Source organism: Rhinopithecus roxellana, chromosome 12 (assembly GCF_007565055.1).
Source record: "Rhinopithecus roxellana isolate Shanxi Qingling chromosome 12, ASM756505v1, whole genome shotgun sequence".
NCBI lineage: Eukaryota > Metazoa > Chordata > Mammalia > Primates > Cercopithecidae > Rhinopithecus > Rhinopithecus roxellana.
Window position 1 is genome coordinate 68,581,767 of NC_044560.1, and position 24,540 is coordinate 68,606,306.

The following is a 24,540-nucleotide window of genomic DNA, read 5'->3' on the forward strand; positions in this document are numbered from 1 at the left end:
TAAATAGTGGTACTAACTTACTTCAAAGAAGCAAATTTTTACATACTAAATTTTCACAGATATATGCCATATACCTTTATAAACCTCTGTATTTGTTGGTAGTGATTGGTGTTTTCATATACCAATACCAAAACAGTTCTATAGACAGAAGTTTGTAAAGGCCTAGTATCTCTGATAAAATTTAAAATTCCTTTGGACCTTTGGGCATTAATGATAAAAGGCTTGACTACATTTGACACGAGTCAGGAACGTTCCCTTTTATCTGCTAAATCTGGAGAAATGCATACAAATAGATATCAAATCATGTGACAGAAGAGGATAACTACAATACTGTATGTACTGCCTGATCCATACTATAAATTCCAAAAGCATTTGACTATCAGGAGATAACTCACACTGCCTACATGGTACATAAATAATAATGAAGAAGATTGTGGAGCTGAAATACGGAGGGCAACTAATTATACAAGACATGGCCAAGAGATAAAATGGTTACATTTCCAGAATAACACTAATTTCTAATTATCATAACATAAATATATTGCATAGTATCTGTACTGAGGGCATGAATTCAGAGCTAGGAAAGATATGATCTAATATGTTGAATAGTCAACTCCATGATTTTATTTCCTTATTATTTATGATTCTTACTTCATGCCTAGTATTTACTGCATTAAGAACTGGGAACACAGATATAATTAAAGATGACTGTTCTTGAGAAACTCAGTTTAGAGAGAAAAAGATATGATAAAATAAGTATATATTATTAAGTGGGAAGACACATAGAGATATGACCCAAGTGTTATGAAGCAGTAACCATTGCCAACTGGAAGTCAGAAAACAGTTTCGGAAGAGTGAGTTTTGAGCTGGAATTTGAGAAAAGTGAGTATGCATTTGCCAAAGTGAGAAGGGGAAGAGTATTCTATACAAAGAAACAGATTTACAAAAGCAAAGAGTGGAGTAAGGCAGGGATGCTGTTCATGATTCTGGAAGTTCAGCATTGCCTAAATTATTTGCATCATGGTCGTTAAGATTTTAATGTTTATTAGAACAATTTTCTGGCAGATAACAGTAAAAGAACTTGAGAAAGTGGTGCTTTTTCTGATTTGCACGAAATTACCATTTGGGTTAGCAAAGACCCTAATGAAAGTTTCTGACATATTTTAAGGATATAAAGAAATCCAGTATGGTAGAAGCAAAGAATACGTGGTAAGTAAGAGGCAGGAAATGAGGTTGAAACAAAAAATGGGGACATACAGAGCTAAGGTGTTTGAGTTTTATCCTCTCAGTTTTAGACTGGTGATGTGATAAGTTTAATTATTTCAGGAAGGTAATCCTACTAATTGTAAAGGATGAGATAGAGTGAGCTGATAGTGGAGGCAAGGGAGACCAGTTGGAAGGCCATGGCAACAGTTAGGTAAGAGGCCCAAATAAAGGCACTGGCAGTGGTAGGGGAAAGAGGAACCAGGTTTGATAGGCATTTCATACCAGCAAGACTTGGTTATGAATCACTGCTTTGATTGCAAACTACATTTTTCTCCCATCCAATATAACTCCATTTGGGAAATGTATCAGCCATATCAGAAACCAAACAAACAAACTCAAAAAACTTAGATTAAAAGGTATTCAAATGCAATAATTTAGTTCTTCTAATTCTGAGCTTACATCTGGATATTTTACATTGGGAGGGCATTAAAATAATGAAATGACACTACTAAAAATATTTCTTGTAAGCTGAGGCTCATCTTGCAGTAGCAAGATGAATTCCTTCTTGGAGACCACATTTTTCCAAGTTACTACGTTTTCAATACTTAAAACATTTTCACAGATTCTATAGTAATGAAATATTCATTGGCAGAATTACTGGATACAATTCACCCTTGCCTCTAAAAGACAATTACATTTCCTCATTTTCTCCCTATACTTTCATTCCTTTTTCAGGAGTATTACTTTATGTTAAAATTTGCCAGTGCCAGTAGTGATCCGGGTTGTAGAATAGCTGTCCTCAAGTTTTTTGATCAACTATGATGATATGGAACATACCTAGACAATTAAAGAAGGCCATTTTCTCTATACCATTTTTAGGAGGTAGCTAGAAATTATCACAAGCCCTGCCCCTTTTTCCTCAAACTTAATTCAAGGCTTGAGCTCCCCCAAAGTTTAGAAGGGAAAGTAAAAAGTTAACATAAGCAGTCGTGCCAGCTGCCACAATCCCCACTGATGTTTCTATCTATAGCCAAAAGAATCACCAAAAATCTTTACCAGTACATACTGATAGCTTTACCTTGCTTCTGTTCCATTCAAGTATGCAAATGGATGTCAGAATGTTAGATTATAAAGTAGTTTTTTTTTTTTTTTTTTTTATACTTTAAGTTCTAGGGTACATGTGCATAACGTGCAGGTTTGTTACATATGTATACTTATGCCATGTTGGTGTGCTGCACCCATCAACTCGTCAGCACCCATCAATTCATCATTTATATCATGTATAACTCCCCAATGCAATCCCTCCCTCCTCCCCCCTCCCCATGATAGGCCCCAGTGTGTGATGTTCCCCTTCCCAAGTCCAAGTGATCTCATTGTTCAGTTCCCACCTATGAGTGAGAACATGCGGTGTTTGGTTTTCTCTTCTTGTGATAGTTTGCTAAGAATGATGGTTTCCAGCTGCATCCATGTCCCTACAAAGGACACAAACTCATCCTTTTTTATGGCTGCATAGTATTCCATGGTGTATATGTGCCACATTTTCTTAATCCAGTCTGTCACAGATGGACATTTGGGTTGATTCCAAGTCTTTGCTATTGTGAATAGTGCCGCAATAAACATACGTGTGCATGTGTCTTTGTAGTAGAATAATTTATAATCCTTTGGGTATATACCCAGTAGTGGGATGGCTGGGTCATATGGTACATCTAGTTCTAGATCCTTGAGGAATTGCCATACTGTTTTCCATAATGGTTGAACTAGTTTACAATCCCACCAACAGTGTAAAAGTGTTCCTATTTCTCCACATCCTCTCCAGCACCTGTTGTTTCCTGACTTCTTAATGATTGCCATTCTAACTGGTGTGAGATGGTATCTCATTGTGGTTTTGATTTGCATTTCTCTGATGGCGAGTGATGATGAGCATTTTTTCATGTGTCTGTTGGCTGTATGAATGTCTTCTTTTGAGAAATGTCTGTTCATATCCTTTCCCCACTTTTTGATGGGGTTGTTTGTTTTTTTCTTGTAAATTTGTTTGAGTTCTTTGTAGATTCTGGATATTAGCCCTTTGTCAGATGAGTAGGTTGCAAAAATTTTCTCCCATTCTGTAGGTTGCCTGTTCACTCTGATGGTAGTTTCTTTTGCTGTGCAAAAGCTCTTTAGTTTAATGAGATCCCATTTGTCAATTTTGGCTTTTGCTGCCTTTGCTTTTGGTGTTTTAGACATGAAGTCCTTGCCCATGCCTATGTCCTGAATGGTACTACCCAGATTTTCTTCTAGGGTTTTTATGGAATTAGGTCTAACATTTAAGTCTCTAATCCATCTTGAATTAATCTTTGTGTAAGGGGTAAGGAAAGGATCCAGTTTCAGCTTTCTACTTATGGCTAGCCAATTTTCCCAGCACCATTTATTAAATAGGGAATCCTTTCCCCATTTCTTGTTTCTCTCAGGTTTGTCAAAGATCAGATGGCTGTAGATGTGTGGTATTATTTCTGAGGACTCTGTTCTGTTCCATTGGTCTATATCTCTGTTTTGGTACCAGTACCATGCTGTTTTGGTTACTGTAGCCTTGTAGTATAGTTTGAAGTCAGGTAGCGTGACGCCTCCAGCTTTGTCCTTTTGACTTAGGATTGCCTTGGCAATGCGGGCTCTTTTTTGGTTCCATATGAACTTTAAAGCAGTTTTTTCCAAGTCTGTGAAGAAACTCATTGGTAGCTTGATGGGGATGGCATTGAATCTATAAATAACCTTGGGCAGTATGGCCATTTTCACGATATTGATTCTTCCTATCCATGAGCATGGTATGTTCTTCCATTTGTTTGTGTCCTCTTTGATTTCACTGAGCAGTGGTTTGTAGTTCTCCTTGAAGAGGTCCTTGACATCCCTTGTAAGTTGGATTCCTAGGTATTTTATTCTCTTTGAAGCAATTGTGAATGGAAGTTCATTCCTGATTTGGCTCTCTGCTTGTCTGTTACTGGTGTATAAGAATGCTTGTGATTTTTGCACATTAATTTTGTATCCTGAGACTTTGCTGAAGTTGCTTATCAGCTTAAGGAGATTTTGGGCTGAGACGATGGGGTTTTCTAAATATACAATCATGTCATCTGCAAACAGGGACAATTTGACTTCTTCTTTTCCTAACTGGATACCCTTGATTTCTTTCTCTTGCCTGATTGCCCTAGCCAGAACTTCCAACACTATGTTGAATAGGAGTGGTGAGAGAGGGCATCCCTGTCTTGTGCCAGTTTTCAAAGGGAATTTTTCCAGTTTTTGCCCATTCAGAATGATATGAGCTGTGGGTTTGTCATAAATAGCTCTTATTATTTTGAGGTACGTTCCATCAATACCGAATTTATTGAGCGTTTTTAGCATGAAGGGCTGTTGAATTTTGTCAAAAGCCTTTTCTGCATCTATTGAGATAATCATGTGGTTCTTGTCTTTGGTTCTGTTTATATGCTGGATTACATTTATTGATTTGCAAATGTTGAACCAGCCTTGCATCCCAGGGATGAAGCCCACTTGATCATGGTGGATAAGCTTTTTGATGTGCTGCTGAATCCGGTTTGCCAGTATTTTATTGAGAATTTTTGCATCGATGTTCATCAGGGATATTGGTCTAAAATTCTCTTTTTTTGTTGTGTCTCTGCCAGGCTTTGGTATCAGGATGATGTTGGCCTCATAAAATGAGTTAGGGAGGATTCCCTCTTTTTCTATTGATTGGAATAGTTTCAGAAGGAATGGTACCAGCTCCTCCTTGTACCTCTGGTAGAATTCAGCTGTGAATCCATCTGGTCCTGGACTCTTTTTGGTGGGTAGGCCATTAATTATTGCCTCAATTTCAGAGCCTGCTATTGGTCTATTCAGGGATTCCACTTCTTCCTGGTTTAGTCTTGGAAGAGTGTAAGTGTCCAGGAAATTATCCATTTCTTCTAGATTTTCTAGTTGATTTGCGTAGAGGCGTTTATAGTATTCTCTGATGGTTGTTTGTATTTCTGTGGGGTCAGTGGTGATATCCCCTTTATCATTTTTTATTGCATCTATTTGATTCCTCTCTCTTTTCTTCTTTATTAGTCTTGCTAGCGGTCTGTCAATTTTGTTGATCTTTTCAAAAAACCAACTCCTGGATTCATTGATTTTTTGGAGGGTTTTTTGTGTCTCTATCTCCTTCAGTTCTGCTCTGATCTTAGTTATTTCTTGCCTTCTGCTAGCTTTTGAATGTGTTTGCTCTTGCCTCTCTAGTTCTTTTAATTGTGATGTTAGAGTGTCAATTTTAGATCTTTCCTGCTTTCTCTTGTGGGCATTTAGTGCTATAAATTTCCCTCTACACACTGCTTTAAATGTGTCCCAGAGATTCTGATATGTTGTATCTTTGTTCTCATTGGTTTCAAAGAACATCTTTATTTCTGCTTTCATTTCGTTATGTACCCAGTAGTCATTCAGGAGCAGGTTGTTCAGTTTCCATGTAGTTGAGCGGTTTTGATTGAGTTTCTTAGTCCTGAGTTCTAGTTTGATTGCACTGTGGTCTGAGAGACAGTTTGTTATAATTTCTGTTCTTTTACATTTGCTGAGGAGTGCTTTACTTCCAATTATGTGGTCGATTTTGGAATAAGTGCGATGTGGTGCTGAGAAGAATGTATATTCTGTTGATTTGGGGTGGAGAGTTCTGTAGATGTCTATTAGGTCCGCTTGGTGCAGAGATGAGTTCAATTCCTGGATATCCTTGTTAGCTTTCTGTCTCGTTGATCTGTCTAATGTTGACAGTGGAGTGTTGAAGTCTCCCATTATTATTGTGTGGGAGTCTAAGTCTCTTTGTAAGTCTCTAAGGACTTGCTTTATGAATCTGGGTGCTCCTGTATTGGGTGCATATATATTTAGGAGAGTTAGCTCCTCCTGTTGAATTGATCCCTTTACCATTATGAAATGGCCTTCTTTGTCTCTTTTGATCTTTGATGGTTTAAAGTCTGTTTTATCAGAGACTAGGATTGCAACCCCTGCTTTTTTTTGTTCTCCATTTGCTTGGTAGATCTTCCTCCATCCCTTTATTTTGAGCCTATGTATGTCTCTGCATGTAAGATGGGTCTCCTGAATACAGCAGACTGATGGGTCTTGACTCTTGATCCAGTTTGCCAGTCTGTGTCTTTTCATTGGAGCATTTAGTCCATTTACATTTAAGGTTAATATTGTTATGTGTGAACTTGATCCTGTCATTATGATATTAACTGGTTATTTTGCTCGTTAGTTGATGCAGTTTCTTCCTAGCCTCGATGGTCTTTACATTTTGGCATGTTTTTGCAATGGCTGGAACCGGTTGTTCCTTTCCATGTTTAGGGCTTCCTTCAGGGTCTCTTGTAAGGCAGGCCTGGTGGTGACAAAATCTCTAAGCATTTGCTTATCTGTAAAGGATTTTATTTCTCCTTCACTTATGAAACTTAGTTTGGCTGGATATGAAATTCTGGGTTTAAAATTCTTTTCTTTAAGAACGTTGAATATTGGCCCCCACTCTCTTCTGGCTTGTAGAGTTTCTGCCGAGAGATCTGCTGTTAGTCTGATGGGCTTCCCTTTGTGGGTAACCCGACCTTTCTCTCTGGCTGCCCTGAAGATTTTTTCCTTCATTTCAACTTTGGTGAATCTGGCAATTATGTGTCTTGGAGTTGCTCTTCTCGAGGAGTATCTTTGTGGCGTTCTCTGTATTTCCTGAATTTGAATGTTGGCCTGCCCTACTAGGTTGGGGAAGTTCTCCTGGATGATATCCTGAAGAGTGTTTTCCAACTTGGTTCCATTTTCCCCCTCACTTTCAGGCACCCCAATCAGACGTAGATTTGGTCTTTTTACATAATCCCATACTTCTTGCAGGCTTTGTTCATTTCTTTTTCTTCTTTTTTCTTTTGGTTTCTCTTCTCGCTTCATTTCATTTATTTGATCCTCAATCACTGATACTCTTTCTTCCAGTTGATCGAGTCGGTTACTGAAGCTTGTGCATTTGTCACGTATTTCTCGTGTCATGGTTTTCATCTCTGTCATTTCGTTTATGATCTTCTCTGCATTAATTAGTCTAGCTGTCAATTCTTCCACTCTTTTTTCAAGATTTTTGGTTTCTTTGCGCTGGGTACGTAATTCCTCCTTTAGCTCTGAGAAGTTTGATGGACTGAAGCCTTCTTCTCTCATCTCTTCAAAGTCGTTCTCTGACCAGCTTTGATCCGTTGCTGGCGATGGGCTGCGCTCCTTTGCAGGGGGAGATGCGCTCTTATTTTTTGAATTTCCAGCTTTTCTGCCCTGCTTCTTCCCCATCTTTGTGGTTTTATCTGTCTCTGGTCTTTGATGATGGTGACGTACTGATGGGGTTTTGGTATAGGTGTCCTTCCTGTTTGATAGTTTTCCTTCTGACAGTCAGAAGGACTGTCTGTTGGTCTGTTGGAGATTGCTTGAGGTCCACTCCAGACCCTGTTTGCCTGGGTATCAGCAGCAGAGGTTGCCGAAGATAGAATATTGCTGAACAGCGAGTGTACCTGTCTGATTCTTCCTTTGGAAGTTTCCTCTCAGGGGTGTACTCCACCCTGTGAGGTGTGGGGTGTCAGACTGCCCCTAGTGGGGGATGTCTCCCAGCTAGGCTACTCAGGGGTCAGGGACCCACCTGAGCAGGCAGTCTGTCCGTTCTCAGATCTCAACCTCCGCGTTGGGAGATCCACGGCTCTCCCCAAAGCTGTCAGACAGAGTCGTTCGCGTCTGCACCGGCCCCCGCTGCTTCCCCTGTTGGTCTTCAGCTGTGCGCTGTCCCCAGAGGTGGAGACTACAGAGACCGGCAGGCTTCCTTGAGCTGCTGTGAGCTCCACCCAGTTCGAGCTTCCCAGCGGCTTTGTTTACCTACTTAAGCCTCAGCAATGGCGGGCGCCCCTCCCCCAGCCTCGCTGCTGCCTTGCGGATAGATCGCGGCAGACTGCTGTGTTAGCAGTGAGGGAGGCTCCGTGGGCGTGGGACCCTCCCGGCCAGGTGTGGGATATAGTCTCCTGGTGTGCCTGTATGCTTACAGCGCAGTATTGGGGTGGGAGTTACCCGATTTTCCAGGTGTTGTGTGTCTCAGTTCCCGTGGCTAGGAAAACGGATCCCCTTCCCCCTTGCGCTACCAGGTGAGGCGATGCCTCGCCCTGCTTCAGCTCTCGCTGGTCAGGCTGCAGCAGCTGACCAGCACCGATTGTCCGGCACTCCCTAGTGAGATGACCCCAGTACCTCAGTTGAAAATGCAGAAATCACCGGTCTTCTGTGTCGCTGGCGCTGGGAGTTGGAGACTGGAGCTGTTCCTATTCGGCCATCTTGCTCCGCCCCCCGGTATAAAGTAGTTTTTAACAGGAGATAAAATCTGTGGAGGATATGTATGACAGATAACTACATATTTGATGCCTCACAAGTTATTGTAATCTTGTCTTCTAATTGATTTTTTTTCCAGGTGACTGAGTTTTGTACTGAAAAAACACACAATAAAGAAGCTCCAAACCTACAGAACAAAATGTGCAATCACAGGAGCACATGGGATGTAATCATGAGCTCTGAAGATTTTCAGCATTTATCTCCCATGACAGAAATAAATTCACCACCTCGTCCTACATTTTCATTGCTCAAGTCCAAACAGCGTGTAGTCTGTTTGGTACTTGATAAATCTGGAAGCATGTATAGAGTAAGATAGTTTTTGGTTAACTGTCTAAAATTATTTAAGTATTTAAGCTACTAGAAATATAAGTATTAAGTATTTAAGCTGACGGAAATATAATCTTAGGTTCAGTTCTAGTAACAAACATACATATGTATTTATGTTCTAATAAATTTTAGCACATAATTTTATATAGATAAGTACTAGAAGACAATATGCCAACAGAAAAATGTAGGCTGGGTGCAGTGGCTCACACCTGTAATCCCAGCACTTTGGGAGGCCAAGGCTGGTGGATCACCTGAGGTCAGGAGTTCGAGACAAGCCTGGCCAACATGGTGAAACCCTGTCTCTACTAAAAATACAAAAATTAGCTGGGAGTGGTGACACATGTTTGTAATCCCCGCTACTTGGGAGGTTGAGGCAGGAGAATGGCTTGAACCTTGGAGGCGGAGGTTGCAGTGAGCCAATATTGCACCACGGCACTCCAGCCTGGGTGACAGAGCAAGACTCCATCTCAAAAAAAAAAAAAAGTTGTTATATTAAGGTATTGGATTATGAATCATTTTTATTCCTTAACTTTTAGTTCTAACTAGAAAAATTATAGCCAAGCAAGAAAATGAAAATCATCCATAATTCTATCATTGAAAATATGATACTTCAGTCTTTTCTTTGCTAATGTATTTGCTTTCCCTCCTCAAAAATATGATTATATTTTATATAATGTTTTATAATCTGATTTTTTTACTTAATATATCTTTAATACTCCCCATAAAAAAAAGATTCCATGACATAATTTTTAATGCTTGTATAACATGCCCACACTATAATTAGGCAAGCAATCCCCTGTTGTTGGACAGTTGGGAGATTTACACTTGCCATTATTAAAATGAGCATTTTTGTATGCATTTTTAAAATTATTTCTTTAGGGGAAATTCCTCAGCGTAAAACCATTAAATAAAAATGTATCGTTTTTTTTTTTTTTTTTTTTTTGAGACGGAGTCTCGCTCTGTCGCCCAGGCTGGAGTGCAGTGGCCGGATCTCAGCTCACTGCAAACTCCGCCTCCCGGGTTCAGCCATTCTCCTGCCTCAGCCTCTCGAGTAGCTGGGACTACAGGCGCCGCCACCTCGCCCGGCTAATTGTTTGTATTTTTAGTAGAGACGGGGTTTCACCGTGTTAGCCAGGATGGTCTCGATCTCCTGACCTCGTGATCCGCCCATCTCGGCCTCTCAAAGTGCTGGGATTACAGGCTTGAGCCACCGCGCCCGGCCAAAGGTATCGATTTTTAAGGCTTTTTCAAATATAACTGAATTTTTAAGATTTTCTTTAAATTTTTAAACAAAATGAAGAAGCTAAATTTTAAAATACAACCAATCAATTATTATCATGATCTATGGTCTATAAATGATTTGTCGTTCATTAATCCATCAAGATTTGGAGAGTCTTGTGAGTTATTCACACCTTTTTCTTACAGGAAGACCGTCTCTTTCGAATGAATCAAGCAGCAGAACTGTACTTGATTCAAATTATTGAAAAGGGATCCTTGGTTGGGATGGTCACATTTGACAGTTTTGCTAAAATCCAAAATAATCTCACAAAAATAATTGATGAGAACACTTACCAAAAGATCATTGCAAACCTGCCTCAAGAAGCTAATGGCGGCACTTCAATTTGTGGGGGACTCAAAGCAGGATTTCAGGTAAAATAAAATATTTTTAAAATATCATTTGCCATTTACTATCGTTTTTAATTTTCTCCAATTACCTTTGAACAAAGGACAAGCATTCATGGGCCCCTCAATTAATACTATTATGACCTGATCAAGGTAAATCATTTATGAGAAGAAAAAAATAGCTTCTCCTAGTATCTGTTTACAGCCAGACCCTCTCTGAGGGTGGCTATTCCAATGACATACTCCTGAGGTGCTAAATTGCACTGCAGAGTGGTTAAGTAAGTGGGAAAAATTTCAGTGTGCACACAATCATGATTTTATTGGAGAGCTCCCCATTTCTCTAATACTCCCACAGTCTGAGTTTCAAGGAGCAGAAAAAAATGCCACTGAGGGGATTATGGAAAAGGGAAATTAGTAACATTTCCATATGATGGATAAAGAAAGACCCAGTTTATCAAGTTAAATTGACATTTAAAAATCACAAAGAGGCTGGGCGCGGTGGCTCATGCCTGTAATCCTAGCACTTTAGGAGGCCGAGGCGGGTGGATCACTCAAGGTCAGGAGTTCGAGACCAGCCTGACCAACATGGTGAAACCCCGTCTCTACTAAAAAACAAAAATTAGTCGGGCGTGGTGGTGCAGGCCTGTAATCCCAGCTACTCTGGAGGCTGAGGCAGGAGAATCACTTGAACCCAGGAGGCAGAGGTTGCAGTGAGCCGAGCTTGTGCCGTTGCACTCCAGTCTGGGCAACAGAACACAACTCTGTCTCAAAAAAAATAAAAATAAGAAATACATTAAAATTGTTTAAAAATTAAAACATCACAAAAATAAGCTGGACATGATGGGTCCCCCTGAATCCCAGCACTTCGGGAGTTTGAGGCAGGCAGATTGCTTGAGCTCAGGAGTAGGAGACCAGCTTGGCCAACATGGGGAAACCTTGCCCCTACAAAAAATTTAAAAAATCAGTTAGGCATGGTGGTGTGCGCCTGTAGCCCCCGCTACTTGGGGGACTGAGGTGGGAGGATTGCTTGAGCTCTAGAGGCAGAGATTGCAATGAGCCATGATCATGTCACTGCACTCCAACCTGGCCAACAGAACGAGACCCTGTCGAAAGAAAGAAGGAAAGGAAAGGAAAGGGAAGGGAAGGGAAGAGAAGAAAGGAAGGGAAGAAAGAAGGAAAGAAAGGAAGGAAAGAAAGGAAAGATCACAAAGATACAGGTAGCTCCGTAACCAGTATAGTACCTAACCTAACAAACATAGATTGAAGTTTAATGTAATTAAAATGGTGAATTCAAAAATTTGGGAGCACTCTTGGAGCACTATACCCAATTGCCTCCAGTACTCATTTGAATTGCTCCCAACCTAACTTTCATTTAAGCCTATTTATTGTCATGCTTTAAGTCACAAAAATAGAAAACTACTTCCTTCACTGACCTCTCCTTGCCTCAAAATGGAGATTGCTAGTCTTATCCAGGCTATTGATTAATACTACATCTCAACTTTCTTCATTGTGTCTATTTGTGATTAAATGTGTTAGTTTAAGAAGGCAGGACCTGGATGTAGACAAATGTGGGATCTTGGCTCTAATATTTATTAGCTAAATGACCTTGAGTAAGTAACTCAACACAGAACATCTGCTTCCTCAACCAAGATAATGTGGATTATAATAGTACCTATCTCATTTAATTGCAGGCATTATGTAAGATACATAAATCCTTAAGAAAGGTTTATTATTATAATAATTATAATTATTACTGTATATGTCTATTCACTTCTAAAATATGACAAGCACTGTAAATTGGGAATATGTTAGAATGTTTACACATATTGGTTCATGTATTTTTTAAAATATATTTTGATATATATCTTTTTTTTTTTTTTCTGAGATGGAATTTCACTCTTGTTGCCCAGGCTGGAGTGCAGTAGCATGAGCTCAGCTCACTGCAACCTCCGCCTCCCAGGTTCAAGTAATTCTCCTGCATCAGCCTCCTGAGTAGCTGGGATTACAAGCACCCGCCACCACGCCCAGCTAATTTTTTGTATTTTTAGTAGAGATGGGATTTCATCATGTTGGCCAGGCTGGTCTCAAACTCCTGACCTCAGGTGATCCACCTGCCTCAGCCTCCCAAAGTGCTAGGATTACAGGGATGAGCCACTGTGCCCGGTCTTGATATATATCTTATGATACCTTGACCACAAAGTCTATCACTGAATAGATGGTGTCAAATCACATTCAGAGCTATAAACAGCTCTTAATTACTTATATAATAAAACCAATCAATACATAAGCATTTTACTTACAAAATTCTAACAATAATAGCATAATAGCTAATATTTACTGATCATATTATATGTTATTGTCTATGCTAAGCGCTGTAAATGCATGGTCTTATTTTACCCTTACCATTACTCTGTAAGTTGAGTAATATTAGTATGCCCGTTTTGCAGATAAGAAAACTGAAGTGCACAGTAATTAAATCTTTCTCAGTATCATATAGTCAAAAATTGGCAGATATAAGATTCAAAACCTAGTCTTTCTGACCCCAAAGTCCATAAACTTAATCATTACACTAATCTATGTATAAAACTCTGCTATAAATGTATATAACCCTTACATACATGTATGTACTATATAATATACATGTATATACTTTACTATAAAGTCTTGAGAAAAACTAAACACTAGCTATTCTATTTGGCAAATGGCAGAGCTGGAATTTACTCTCAAGGTATCTAACGCCAAATCTCTTGGTAGGAATTAGGAAAAGATGAAAATAAAAAAAAATACATTTGTAATAATTGACAAAATTAGGAACTTTCTTCTTTGTGGTAGGTCAAAGTTTTTTTGTCCAGGGAATCCTGAGATTCTTCAGAAGTGATCAAATAAAATGTGTTTTTAAAGCACATATTACACTGTTTAAATTTGCACACCCACCTTTGGTCATGACTTTCCAAATAATATCCAGTCTGCAGTCTTTTAGAACTGCCTGAGTCACTTGCCTCCACCCCACCTACCTCTTAGATAATACTGACAACAATAATAGCTAATATTCAGTGAATACTTACTGTGTGTCAGGCATTGCTCTAAGTGCTTATTTTTCCTCTCTTTGGTAGCAAGAGTATATTTGAGAGGATTAGAAGAAGTATTGACACTCTGGCTTTGAAAACTTACAAGACCACTATAAATTACACTCATTTCCATATGCCAACTCAGACTGAAATGACTTCGCCGAGTTTCCTTTTGCTTACTCTGATGCAAGGACTAGAAGAACAGGTTTATTCTTATTTTAAATATATTAAGATATGGGCCAGGCACAGTGGCTCATGCCTGTAAACCCAGCACTTTGGGAGGCCAAGGCAGGCAGGCAGATCACCTGAGGTCAGGAGTTCGAGGCCAGCCTGGCCAACATGGTGAAACCCCATATCTACAAAAATATAAAAATTAGCCAGGCATGATGGTGGGCGCCTGTAATCCCAGCTACTTGGGAGGCTGAGGCAGGAGAATCACTTGAAGCCGGGAGGTGGAGGTTACAGTGAGCCGAGACTGCACCATTACACTCCAGCATGGGTAACAAGAGCGAAACTCCATCTCAAAAAAAATAGATAAGTAGATAGATAGATATGACATTCTACAATTAATAACCTGGCTTTTTCATTATCAGGCAATTTCCCAGAGTAATCAGAGTACTTCGGGTTCTGAAATCATATTACTAACAGATGGGGAAGATAAACAAATGAGCTTATGCTTTGAAGAGGTAAAACAAAGTGGTGCGATCATCCACACCATTGCTCTGGGGCCGTCTGCTGACAAAGAACTGGAGACCCTGTCATATATGACAAGTAAACTTTTGGAATATAGTTTGAATAAAAAAATAAATTTCTAGTCTCTCCCATTCCAGGGGCTCTTTCTCTATAAATCTGCTCAAAAATTTCGTATCCTAAAAATTAATCTTTGTCCCTTCTTCATCCTTCAGATTAAGTTCTTTTCCTTTTCTTCCACTTCATACACCAGTTTTTTTCTGATGTTATTTAACATTTGCTGTCTTCATTCCCCACTCATTTTCTGCCAATGCTACTAAACAGGAACTTATTTCTCTATGGTTACTCAACTGGAAGTCAAAAATTATTGCTTAATTCCAAAATACTACTGAATCACACAGTAGGGATTTTGACAATCCTCTTTTATAGATGAGGAAATGGAAACCTAGAGAGTGCAAATGATTTGCCAAAGGCCATAGAGTCCTGATTATCAGTTCAGAGCTCTTCCATCATACTACCCTATTCCTGCTTCACCAAATCTTGCTAAATCTTAGTTTGGAACTGTTCTGTATTTCACCTTTCTATACAATCCTTCTACCACTGCCATTATAATCCAGCCCTTACAATTCCTTGACTGGGATACTTCAATAACCTTCCAGCTTATCGTTCTGCCATTTATCAATTCAATAAATATATATTGATTGTTGTATTTGTGGCAGTCACTTGTGTTAATTCTTGCCCTCTGCAATCTATTCTTTCCTAACTTCTTACACCTAAGTAATCTCTCTCTTCATTAATTTCTACATTATTTATTTCCTTCACTTAATTTTTACTTTATTGTAGACTGTAATTGTCTAATTGTTTTGGTGTGCCTTAGACTCAACTAGAAAATAAACAGCCGGTTCAGAAGAACTATCTTAAATTTCATTTTTATAACATTATTTAGTGCTTACACCAGTTTTACCAATGCGGCGGGCACTTACATTTGATGACTGATTGATGTAAAGACAATACAATTTGGCCCATTCTTTAAAGTTTCTTTTAATCTTACTTATCTTTCTTATTTTGAGCAAGGTTTTAGTTATTATTGTAGGATTACATAGGGGACACTGATATACTGAAAGTTCACAAAGTGCTGGGAAGTTCATCTTTTGTAAGTTTAAAACAAAATTTTAAAATAGATTTTAAAATGTATTGATGAGAGCAAAATAACAAATACGACTTTTCCACTATAAAATTCAATTTTAGGAGGACATCGCTTTTATGCCCATAAGGACATAAATGGCCTTATTGATGCTTTCAGCAGAATTTCATCTAGAAGTGGCAACATCTCTCAGCAGGCTCTTCAGGTCAGTGTAATAAAAAAAATTATTTTCTTTCTCACAGTTGTAATAAATTTATATTATCCTAATTATTAACTCCTATTTCTCTAATAATTATTTTGCCCAAAAATATTTCAGATATGCAGAAGAAAAACATCCTTACTGAATTTGATTTTCCATAACACTTAAAGCCATTTTTTCTCTTGAATTTTTCTATTCTCTTTATTTGGAAAATTATTTAAAATAATTCTTATTCTAATTGAAATCTTAAAAACAAATTTAAAGTTACTCTAAACTGACTAAACTCAGAAATTTCATTAACTATGATAACAAATGGATTTCATGTTTATCGTTTGTATTTATCCAACAGTTGGAAAGTAAAACCTTGAATATCCCAGGGAAGAAATGGATAAATGGTACAGTGCCTGTGGATAGTACAGTTGGAAATGATACTTTCTTTGTTGTCACATGGACAATTCAAAAGCCAGAAATAATTCTTCAAGATCCAAAAGGAAAAAAATATACTACCTCAGATTTCCAAGAAGATAAACTAAATATTCGGTCTGTCCGTCTTCGAATACCAGGTATTGCAGAGGTAGGTCTATTATTTTATGTTCTCTAAGCTTTCTTAATCAATTTCTATTTTTAAAAGATGAAAATAACATAAATAACATCTTATACATTGCCAATTAAAATGATGACAGATCATCTGTAATAAAGAAATCAAATGGAATAATTAGGGATTCATATTCATACTGTTTGTGAAATTCAATATTAAAAATCATGATTATTATTCTGCTTAAATTTGTAAATAATTTTGTATTCCAAACAAAAAGTAGGAAAATATTACCAAAGCTCTCAGGTATATATATTTTTTAATATTTCAGACAGGCACTTGGACTTACAGCCTTCGAAATAATCATACCAAATCTCAATTGCTAACTGTGACAATGACCACTCGAGCAAGAAGCCCTACCACACTCCCAGTAATTGCAACTGCTCACATAAGTCAAAATACAGCTCCTTACCCTAGCCCAATGATTGTTTATGCACGAGTCAGTCAAGGGTTTCTGCCTGTTCTGGGAATCAACGTAACAGCCATTATAGAAAATGAAGACGGACATCAAGTAACATTTGAGCTCTGGGACAATGGTGCAGGTAATACGAATCTGCATCAACTTCCCCTAAACTTAAAATCCTCCTATAGTTCTATAACCTAGAAGTCAATATTTCCTGTATTTTCTAATGAATCACATTTTTAAGTAAATGAATTTTAATCCTAATGTTTTAAAAACTTTTTTCTCAGTCATCTTGACAACTCGTAGACATAGCACATATGCCATTTTTAAATTTTATGAACAATTTTACTTTTTCCATGGAACTTAAGAGCACAATTTTTCTCTATTTTCATTAATGTCGGTGTTTCATATATGCTTTCTCCAGTTGCGTTTTCTTATTTTGATAAGTATTTTTTATGAAATAATAGTAACAGTTAATATTAATTGAATGCCTACCATAAATTAGACTTTTCCAAAAACACAGAGTTAGCACGTGGCCCAAGCTTTCAACCAAAATAGTCTGATTCCAGAATTCACGTACTTAAAACACTGTGCTACATACTGTCTCCCAAATTACTAACAGTATCAGTGTTCATAAACAGATATGACTGTCATTTTTACTTTATTGGATGACTAATTTTTACATTTCATTATCAAGGTGCTGATACTGTCAAGAATGATGGCATCTACTCAAGGTATTTTACAGATTACCATGGAAATGGTAGATACAGTTTAAAAGTGCATGCCCAGGCAAGAAAAAACACAGCTAGGCTAAGTCAACAACAGAATAAAGCTCTGTATATACCGGGCTATGCTGAAAATGGTAAGTAGCACTAAAATAGAAATGTGCCAGCTGTTTAGATAAATTGCACATGGCAAACATTGAAAATATAATGTACTACAGAAAGCCCAAGTATATAACGTTGTAATCATTTGTATGTTTCAAAGCCATACTGTTACTAGTAGACCTAGCAAAGACCTATGTTTCCACATATTTGGTTCACATCCCCCTGAGTTCATTTCATTTAAGTTGAAAAAAAATTACTGAGCATCTACTATGTTGCAAGCACTGTGCTAGGTGCTAGAGCTACAAAGACAAAACATAATCCTATTCCTCAAAGAATTTGCAGTCAAGTAGTAGAGACAGATAGGTTGAAAGATAGTTTTAACATAGCATAATGTTTCCTCATCAATTTTAAAATATCAATAAACAAACTTTTTCTCAATAAAAGCTGTTACTTTTTCAAAGTTTGCTATCAATCAATATCAATCCTCTACAGCTGCAAGATCAGCGTGCACTATGAATAGACATGGCGGCTGGGCACAATGGCTCACACCTGTAATTCCAGCACTTTGGGAGGCAGATGAGGGTGGATCACCTGAGGTCAGGAGTTTCAGACCAGCCTGGCCTACATGGCGAAACCCCGTCTCTACTAAAAATACAAAAATTAGCCAGGCGTGGTGGCGGACGCCTGTAGTACCTGCTACTCGGGAGGCTGAGGCAGGAAAATTGCTTGAACCCAGGAGGCGAGGGTTGCAGTAAGCCGAGATCGCACCACTGCACTTCGGCCAGCCTGGGCGATGGGGAGACTCCATCTCAAAAAACAAAAACAAAAAAAGAGTAGACATGAAAATATGAAATATTACAAAATTTTTTCTTGGTAGGAAAAATTATACCGAACCCACCCAAACCTGAAGTCAAAGAAGATGTGGCAGAACCTCAAATAGACGACTTCAGCAGACTCGCCTCTGGAGGGTCCTTTAGTATATCAGTAGTGCCGCCTAATGGTAATCATTCTCAGGTGTTCCCACCTGGTAAAATTGTAGACCTGGATGCTAAGTTTCAAGGAGATCGTATTCAACTTTCATGGACTGCCCCTGGCAAGGTCCTCGATAAAGGAAGAGGTAAGTTTGACATTACATTTTAAAATATACTAAAAGAAATCCCATTGACTTTCATTTGCTGATAATTTTCTAATGTTCGTTTATAAATAACATTCATGAACTGTCTACCAAAGGCCATTTTTTATTTTCAGATGTGAAAACTAAAGCTGTAAGAGTTAATTGGACCAAGTTCTTTCTATATTTAGTAATTTACAATTCTAACCCAGTCATGTCAGATTCTATTATGCCAAACTGTCTGTCAGAAATTGAAGCAGCTTAGAAATTACTTTAAGAGGACAGTTAACAGCTTTCTGTTGCATTATCTTCCCCCAAATTTTAAGTATTTGTGTACTTGCACAGTTTCATTCATTTATCAACCTTCTGTTGAGCTTTCACCCTATTAGATTCCTAAGAAATGATCTATACTCTTAACAGTCAATTAAGTACAAAAGACACACAAGTAAACATATAATTACGTATAATAAGACATATGCTTTTATAAACAGAGAATCATGTGGCAACCCATAGATGGGCCACAAACCCCTAGTTAGAGGCTAAAATCAGAGTATATCATAAAGCCTTCCCAGAGAAGACTATCCCTGAGTGTTGAAGAATGAGAGTAGTTACCCAAGAGAAGTGAAGGTGTTCACAGAGAGATGTTCATATGCACAGAAATTCACTAGTTTGAAAGATTTGTTCATGGAGTTTGAATAAAGTTCAAGGTCAAAAGATCTCATTTATTCAAAGTTCCTGATAATAAATGACCCTCATTCCAAAAAGTTTAAATTACTTCTATCATTGCTTGAAATTTAACTGAATTCAATCAGTATTTATTGAATGCCTACCATATTCCAGTATTATGTAGGTTAGTAGGTTTTTATGGGATAATGCCAGTCTTGCTATTTTCCCTTTAAGATTGGGAAAATGAAAGCAATATGCAATATACGTATACATAATGCCTCAGAGATTGCTAGTGCTAAAACACCAGTGTTCAGTACTCTTTCTCCTGGGTTACAATAAACCCCTCATTGTACATGCTCAAAAGAAAAGATGCTTCTTAATCTTTCACTCACTATATAGCATTTTCAAAGCTGCATTTCTTATCATTATTATACAAGAAGAAAATCATTCTAAAGTCAGAGGAAACATAGAATATGCACAAACGGAGCTTTTGTATTTCAGTGTTGAAAATCTTATGACAGCTTTTGAAATACCTTATTTTCTCATGGTATGACCCTTAAACATATGGCAGAATCAAAAAAAAAAGTGAAAAATACCATTGCCACTGAAAAAGCCACAAATGAAATTTCTTAACCAAATATTTAGTTCTATAGTGAATTCAGTAAAACCAAACTTTCAGTTCAAGATTGGGTTAATAATAAATATCCCTCATGCTGATTATAAGAACTAAAAGTAGCAGTAATGTATAATCACAAATGCCTAAAATAGGTGGCATCTAATCTTGTCTTAGGAAGAATAGGAAGAGGTTGTGGTACCTGTTAAATGTTACCTGTAGATATTCCAAAAGTAAGGTAGTAGCAGTTTCTTAAAGAATAAATGAAGCACTTAAATGTAAACCCAAATGAAGCACTTAAATTACCTGGGACACAATTTCCACACCTGTCAAATACACAAATTAGATTAGATCACCTAAAATTACTAAAACAAGTAGATATAATTCTAATATTTTATGATTTTCTAATTTTATCATGTTGGTTGTCAACAACTGTATTGTTGGTCAAGTAATTAAGGAGATCAAATACATGTCAACACAGGACCAGGTACCCTGAGTGATATGAAGAGTACAAAACAGTCTTTACCCCCAAAAATAATAAGATCTAATCAGAATGAAAAGTTGAACCTCTACTAAAGTATCTGAAAAACTCTATTCCATGAAACAGAAGTTCATGAAGAGAGTCATCAGGGTGAATGAAATACTTGGATGGAACTTCATGCAGTTGGGCTTGGTTGGACCTTAAGGAGTGAATACAATTTGCATACATACGGAGAAGGAGGCACAACCCTTTTGGAGAGAGAAAGAACAAAATTATATGAGCAAAGTCAAGAAAGCAAAATTTCACAATGGAATATTCTAATCAAAATAAGGAATAGATAGGTAGAGAGAAGAGAGAGAGAGAGAGAGAGAGAGAGAGAGAGAGAGAGAGAGAGAGAGAGAGAGAGAGAGAGAAGACCTACCTACGTGGAACACAGGGTTTTTGTGAAGAATAATAGAATGGATTGATAAGGCCTATTTAAGAGGAAAGTAAATATTAAGGAGAGGACCTGAATTCTTTTTAAAAATACACTAAAAGTTATTCACCACACACTTGAAATACCTTCAATATTTAATGGAAAAATTAAAAACAAAGTCCTTACTTCAAAAAAGAACACCTGGTGTTTTATTTTTCATCACATTTCAGAATGTGAGAATATATTTTTACATGAATGGTAGATATTGAAAAGCAGTGTAGAAAGAAATATTTATGTTGGCATCTTCTTTTCCTTTCTTGATAAAATAACAGCCAACATTTCAAACATTTATTAATTTATCATTTATTAAATTGTAGTAAACATGAGTCATGCATTATCATCTATAATTCTTACCACTAGAATAGTAGGCACTTAATAAATATTTGTTGAATGATTTGAATAACTGAATCTCTATTTTAACAGATAAAAAACTAGAGATAAGAAAGCTTAAGGCCGGGTGCAGTGGCTCACGTCTGTAATCCCAGCACTTTGGGAGGCTGAGGTGGGCAGATCACAAGGTCAGGAGATCAAGACCATCCTGGCCAACATAGTGAAACCCCTTCTCTACTGAAAAAAAATATATATATATACAAAAATTAGCTGGGCGTGGTGGTGCATGCCTGTAATCCCAGCTACTCAGGAGACTGAGGCAGAAGAGTTGCTTGAACCAGGGAGCTGGAGGTTGCAGTGAGCCAAGATTGCGCCACTGCACTCCAGCCTAGTGACAGAGCAAGACCCTGTCTCAAAAAAGAAAAGAAAAAAAAAGAAAGCTTAAATACATTTATTTTTATTACACAGCTAGCAAGTAAAATTAGGGTGCTACTCAAGGTCTGTCTAGGTCCTTAGCACATACATACTTTTATTTTTTATTTTTATATTTTTACATTTTTAATTTTTGTGGGTATGTAGTAGGTGTATATATTTATGGGGTACATGAGATTTTGATCCAGGCATGCAATGTGAAATAATCACATCATGGAGAATGGGGTATCCATCCCCTCAAGCATTTATCCTTTATGTTACAAACAACCCAACTACACTACTTTAGTTATTTTTAAATGTATGATTAAGTTATTATTGACTATTGACTATAGTCACTCTGTTGTGCTATCAAATAGCAGATCTTATTCATTCTTTCCAACTATTTTTTTGTACGCATTAACCATCCCCAACTTCTCCTGCCCAGTCCCCCACTACCCTTCCCAGCCTCTAGGAACCATTCTTCTACTCTGTATGTCTGTGAGTTTAATTGTTTTGATTTTTAGATCCCACAAATAAGTGAGAACTTGCAATGTTTGTCTTTCTGCTTAGCATGTGTTTAATTAGTACACATTCTAGTCTCTCTGCTTCCTTTTGCTGGTTATCCTTATCCCTGTTTCCCACTCCATTTATCATCTCTCTTTCTCCTTTACTTACTCCTATTACTTTCTCTTTTAACTTAATAAGAAATGACACAGATATAGGGTACTGAATATCTTCACTATCCTAGAATACTATTATGTTCCTTGTTCTAAAATAAAAAGTAGATGCAACTCCTTGTATTTCTCTTCCTAAAAAGGAATCTAGATTCTGACTTTTTAGTACCATATGATTTTGAATTAAAATTTCCTGGGATTAGAGAATTCTACATTTTAAGAAAAACTGTTCACACATTTGTCCTTACAATAAAGACGGAATAACCAGACAAGAGCTAATGGGATTTCCATAATTAAAACCTAATATGCTTTTCTGATAGGTTTCTAAATGTAAGGCAGTGTGGTGGCAGCAAGGGATCCTAGTGATTTTAATATATCTGAAGTATCTATTTGTTTTCCAGCTGACAGCTACATGATAAGAATAAGCAAACATGTCCTGGACCTCCAAGAAAATTTTGATAAAGCTGCTTTAATAAATACTTCTGGTCTGATACCTAAGGAGGCTGGCTCAGTAGAAAATTTTGAATTTAAACCAGAACCTTCTAAAATAGAGAATGGTACCACATTCTATATTGCAATTCAAGCCATCCGTGAACCCAATGTCACCTCAGAGGTTTCAAACATTGCACAAGCAACTAACTTTATTCCTCCACAGGAACCCAGCATTCCCGATCTGGGTACCAATATTTCTGCAATCAGTTTGGCAATTTTTGGATTAGCTGTAATTGTATCCATATTTTAAACTAGAAATTATAATGTTATACATACTTGGTAAACATTTATTTAGAATTTAATTTACTATACTTATTGTCTATTATAAAGCTCATTATAATATAAAAGTGAATATAAAAAAGTTGTAAGTTTTCTAATTAATTAAACTACTTGAGTTGTTAAATGTTAATCAAAATGAGTATATCATTTCCTGTCTTTGAATAATCCATTCATTAATTTTTAATATGAAAAGATATATATTTGTACTTGTAAGCATTTTAAGAAACATTTTTAGAGTGTGCTACAGATTCATTTGGTATACTGACATCAAAATATATCCAAGCCATTTTAAAAATATTTATATATACATAGCAGCAAATAATTTTATAGATTTATTTGCATCACATTTTTTATTACAAATGAATACTCATGTTTATATAAGCTATAATTGAAAAGGACTAGTAGTAGTAGTAAGGAAGTCAAATTTGATTTTTTATCATTGATTATAAGTGGTATATTTGTTTTTTGTCATTGATTAAAAGTGATTTTAGCCCTACGCCTGAAATTACTAGCAAAAATCATTTTCTGTATGAATTGTGGAACATCACAATGAAGTTATTTCTATGCTGATGCCATCATTAGGTCCTAAGACTATTACCAAGAAGCTTGATTGAGACAGGGATTTTTTCTTTTTCCTATTACTGTGTCCTCAACATTTAGAATAATAATTGACACATAGTAGATATTCAATAAATATTTTTAAATAACTTAATGAATATTTTCATAACCTCAAAAAAATTCCAAATTTGACTTCATTACATTAAAAAAAACCACAAAGTATCATGTGCACATGGTATTATGAGGACTTCATATAATGAAAACTAACCCCTTAATAACGTTGTTGAGAATCAACACATAAAGTTTCAGAAAGTTAACTATTAATAGAATGTATAAACTATCTAATAAAAGGTAAATTGAGCTTTTAATATAGCAATGGGATGAGTTTTCTTAGAGAGAAAGAGAGAGACGAACACATTGGTAGAAAATCCTCTGTTTACAGACAAGAAGATTATTGAAACTCTTTAAATATCTGAAACGAAGACACTGTATATATCTGGAAGAGTCAAGAAAAAAATTATAAATTATTAGCAAACCAAATCCAGAAAAAAATATGAAAAATAATAATATATCATGACCAAGTTGAATCTATCTCAGGAACCCAAATGTGATTTAATACTAGAAAATTAAAGTAATTTACTACATTAACAGTTTTTGTTTAGTTATATGATTATCTCAATACATGCAGGAAAGTATAATTCAACCATCATTCTTCAGTCAAAATGAAACGTATGAAAATTATTAACCTGATATTTTAATCTTAAAGTCAAAACCTCACCTTTTAAAAACAAATAAAAACGGCATTAAATTTTCAAGTAGAGATGAAAAATCATACATCAGAGGGTGAGACTTCTAAAGTCCTAGGAAAATAAATCACTTAAGCATCAGTAAATAATAAAAAAAATTATTGATTATGAAAACCTCAAAGAGTCAGGAGATAGTTAACTTATTCTTAACATATGGTCACTATACTGAATAATTTATAGAGCTTTAGAAGTTCATAAGGGAA

At 36.8% G+C, this 24,540-nt stretch overlaps 1 protein-coding gene across 2 annotated transcripts in view; it reads left to right on the forward strand.

Moving 5' to 3' along the window:
- LOC104654088 (calcium-activated chloride channel regulator 1-like) overlaps positions 1–23,469 on the forward strand; it is a 29,586-nt gene extending 6,117 nt beyond the window's left edge. The window contains exons 6-14 of one of the 2 annotated variants that reach the window (XM_010353166.2): positions 8,645–8,872; positions 10,318–10,542; positions 14,177–14,354; positions 15,522–15,622; positions 15,966–16,190; positions 16,483–16,753; positions 17,312–17,476; positions 18,319–18,558; positions 22,604–23,469. In XM_010353166.2, the coding sequence (XP_010351468.1) occupies positions 8,645–8,872; positions 10,318–10,542; positions 14,177–14,354; positions 15,522–15,622; positions 15,966–16,190; positions 16,483–16,753; positions 17,312–17,476; positions 18,319–18,558; positions 22,604–22,944 (1,974 nt within the window). In that variant the 3' untranslated portion in view covers positions 22,945–23,469. Of the gene's footprint in view, positions 1–8,644; positions 8,873–10,317; positions 10,543–14,176; positions 14,355–15,521; positions 15,623–15,965; positions 16,191–16,482; positions 16,754–17,311; positions 17,477–18,318; positions 18,559–22,603 lie in introns of those variants that run through there. The other variant, XM_030913637.1, reaches the window with a different exon arrangement.
- The last annotated feature ends 1,071 nt before the right edge of the window (positions 23,470–24,540 follow it).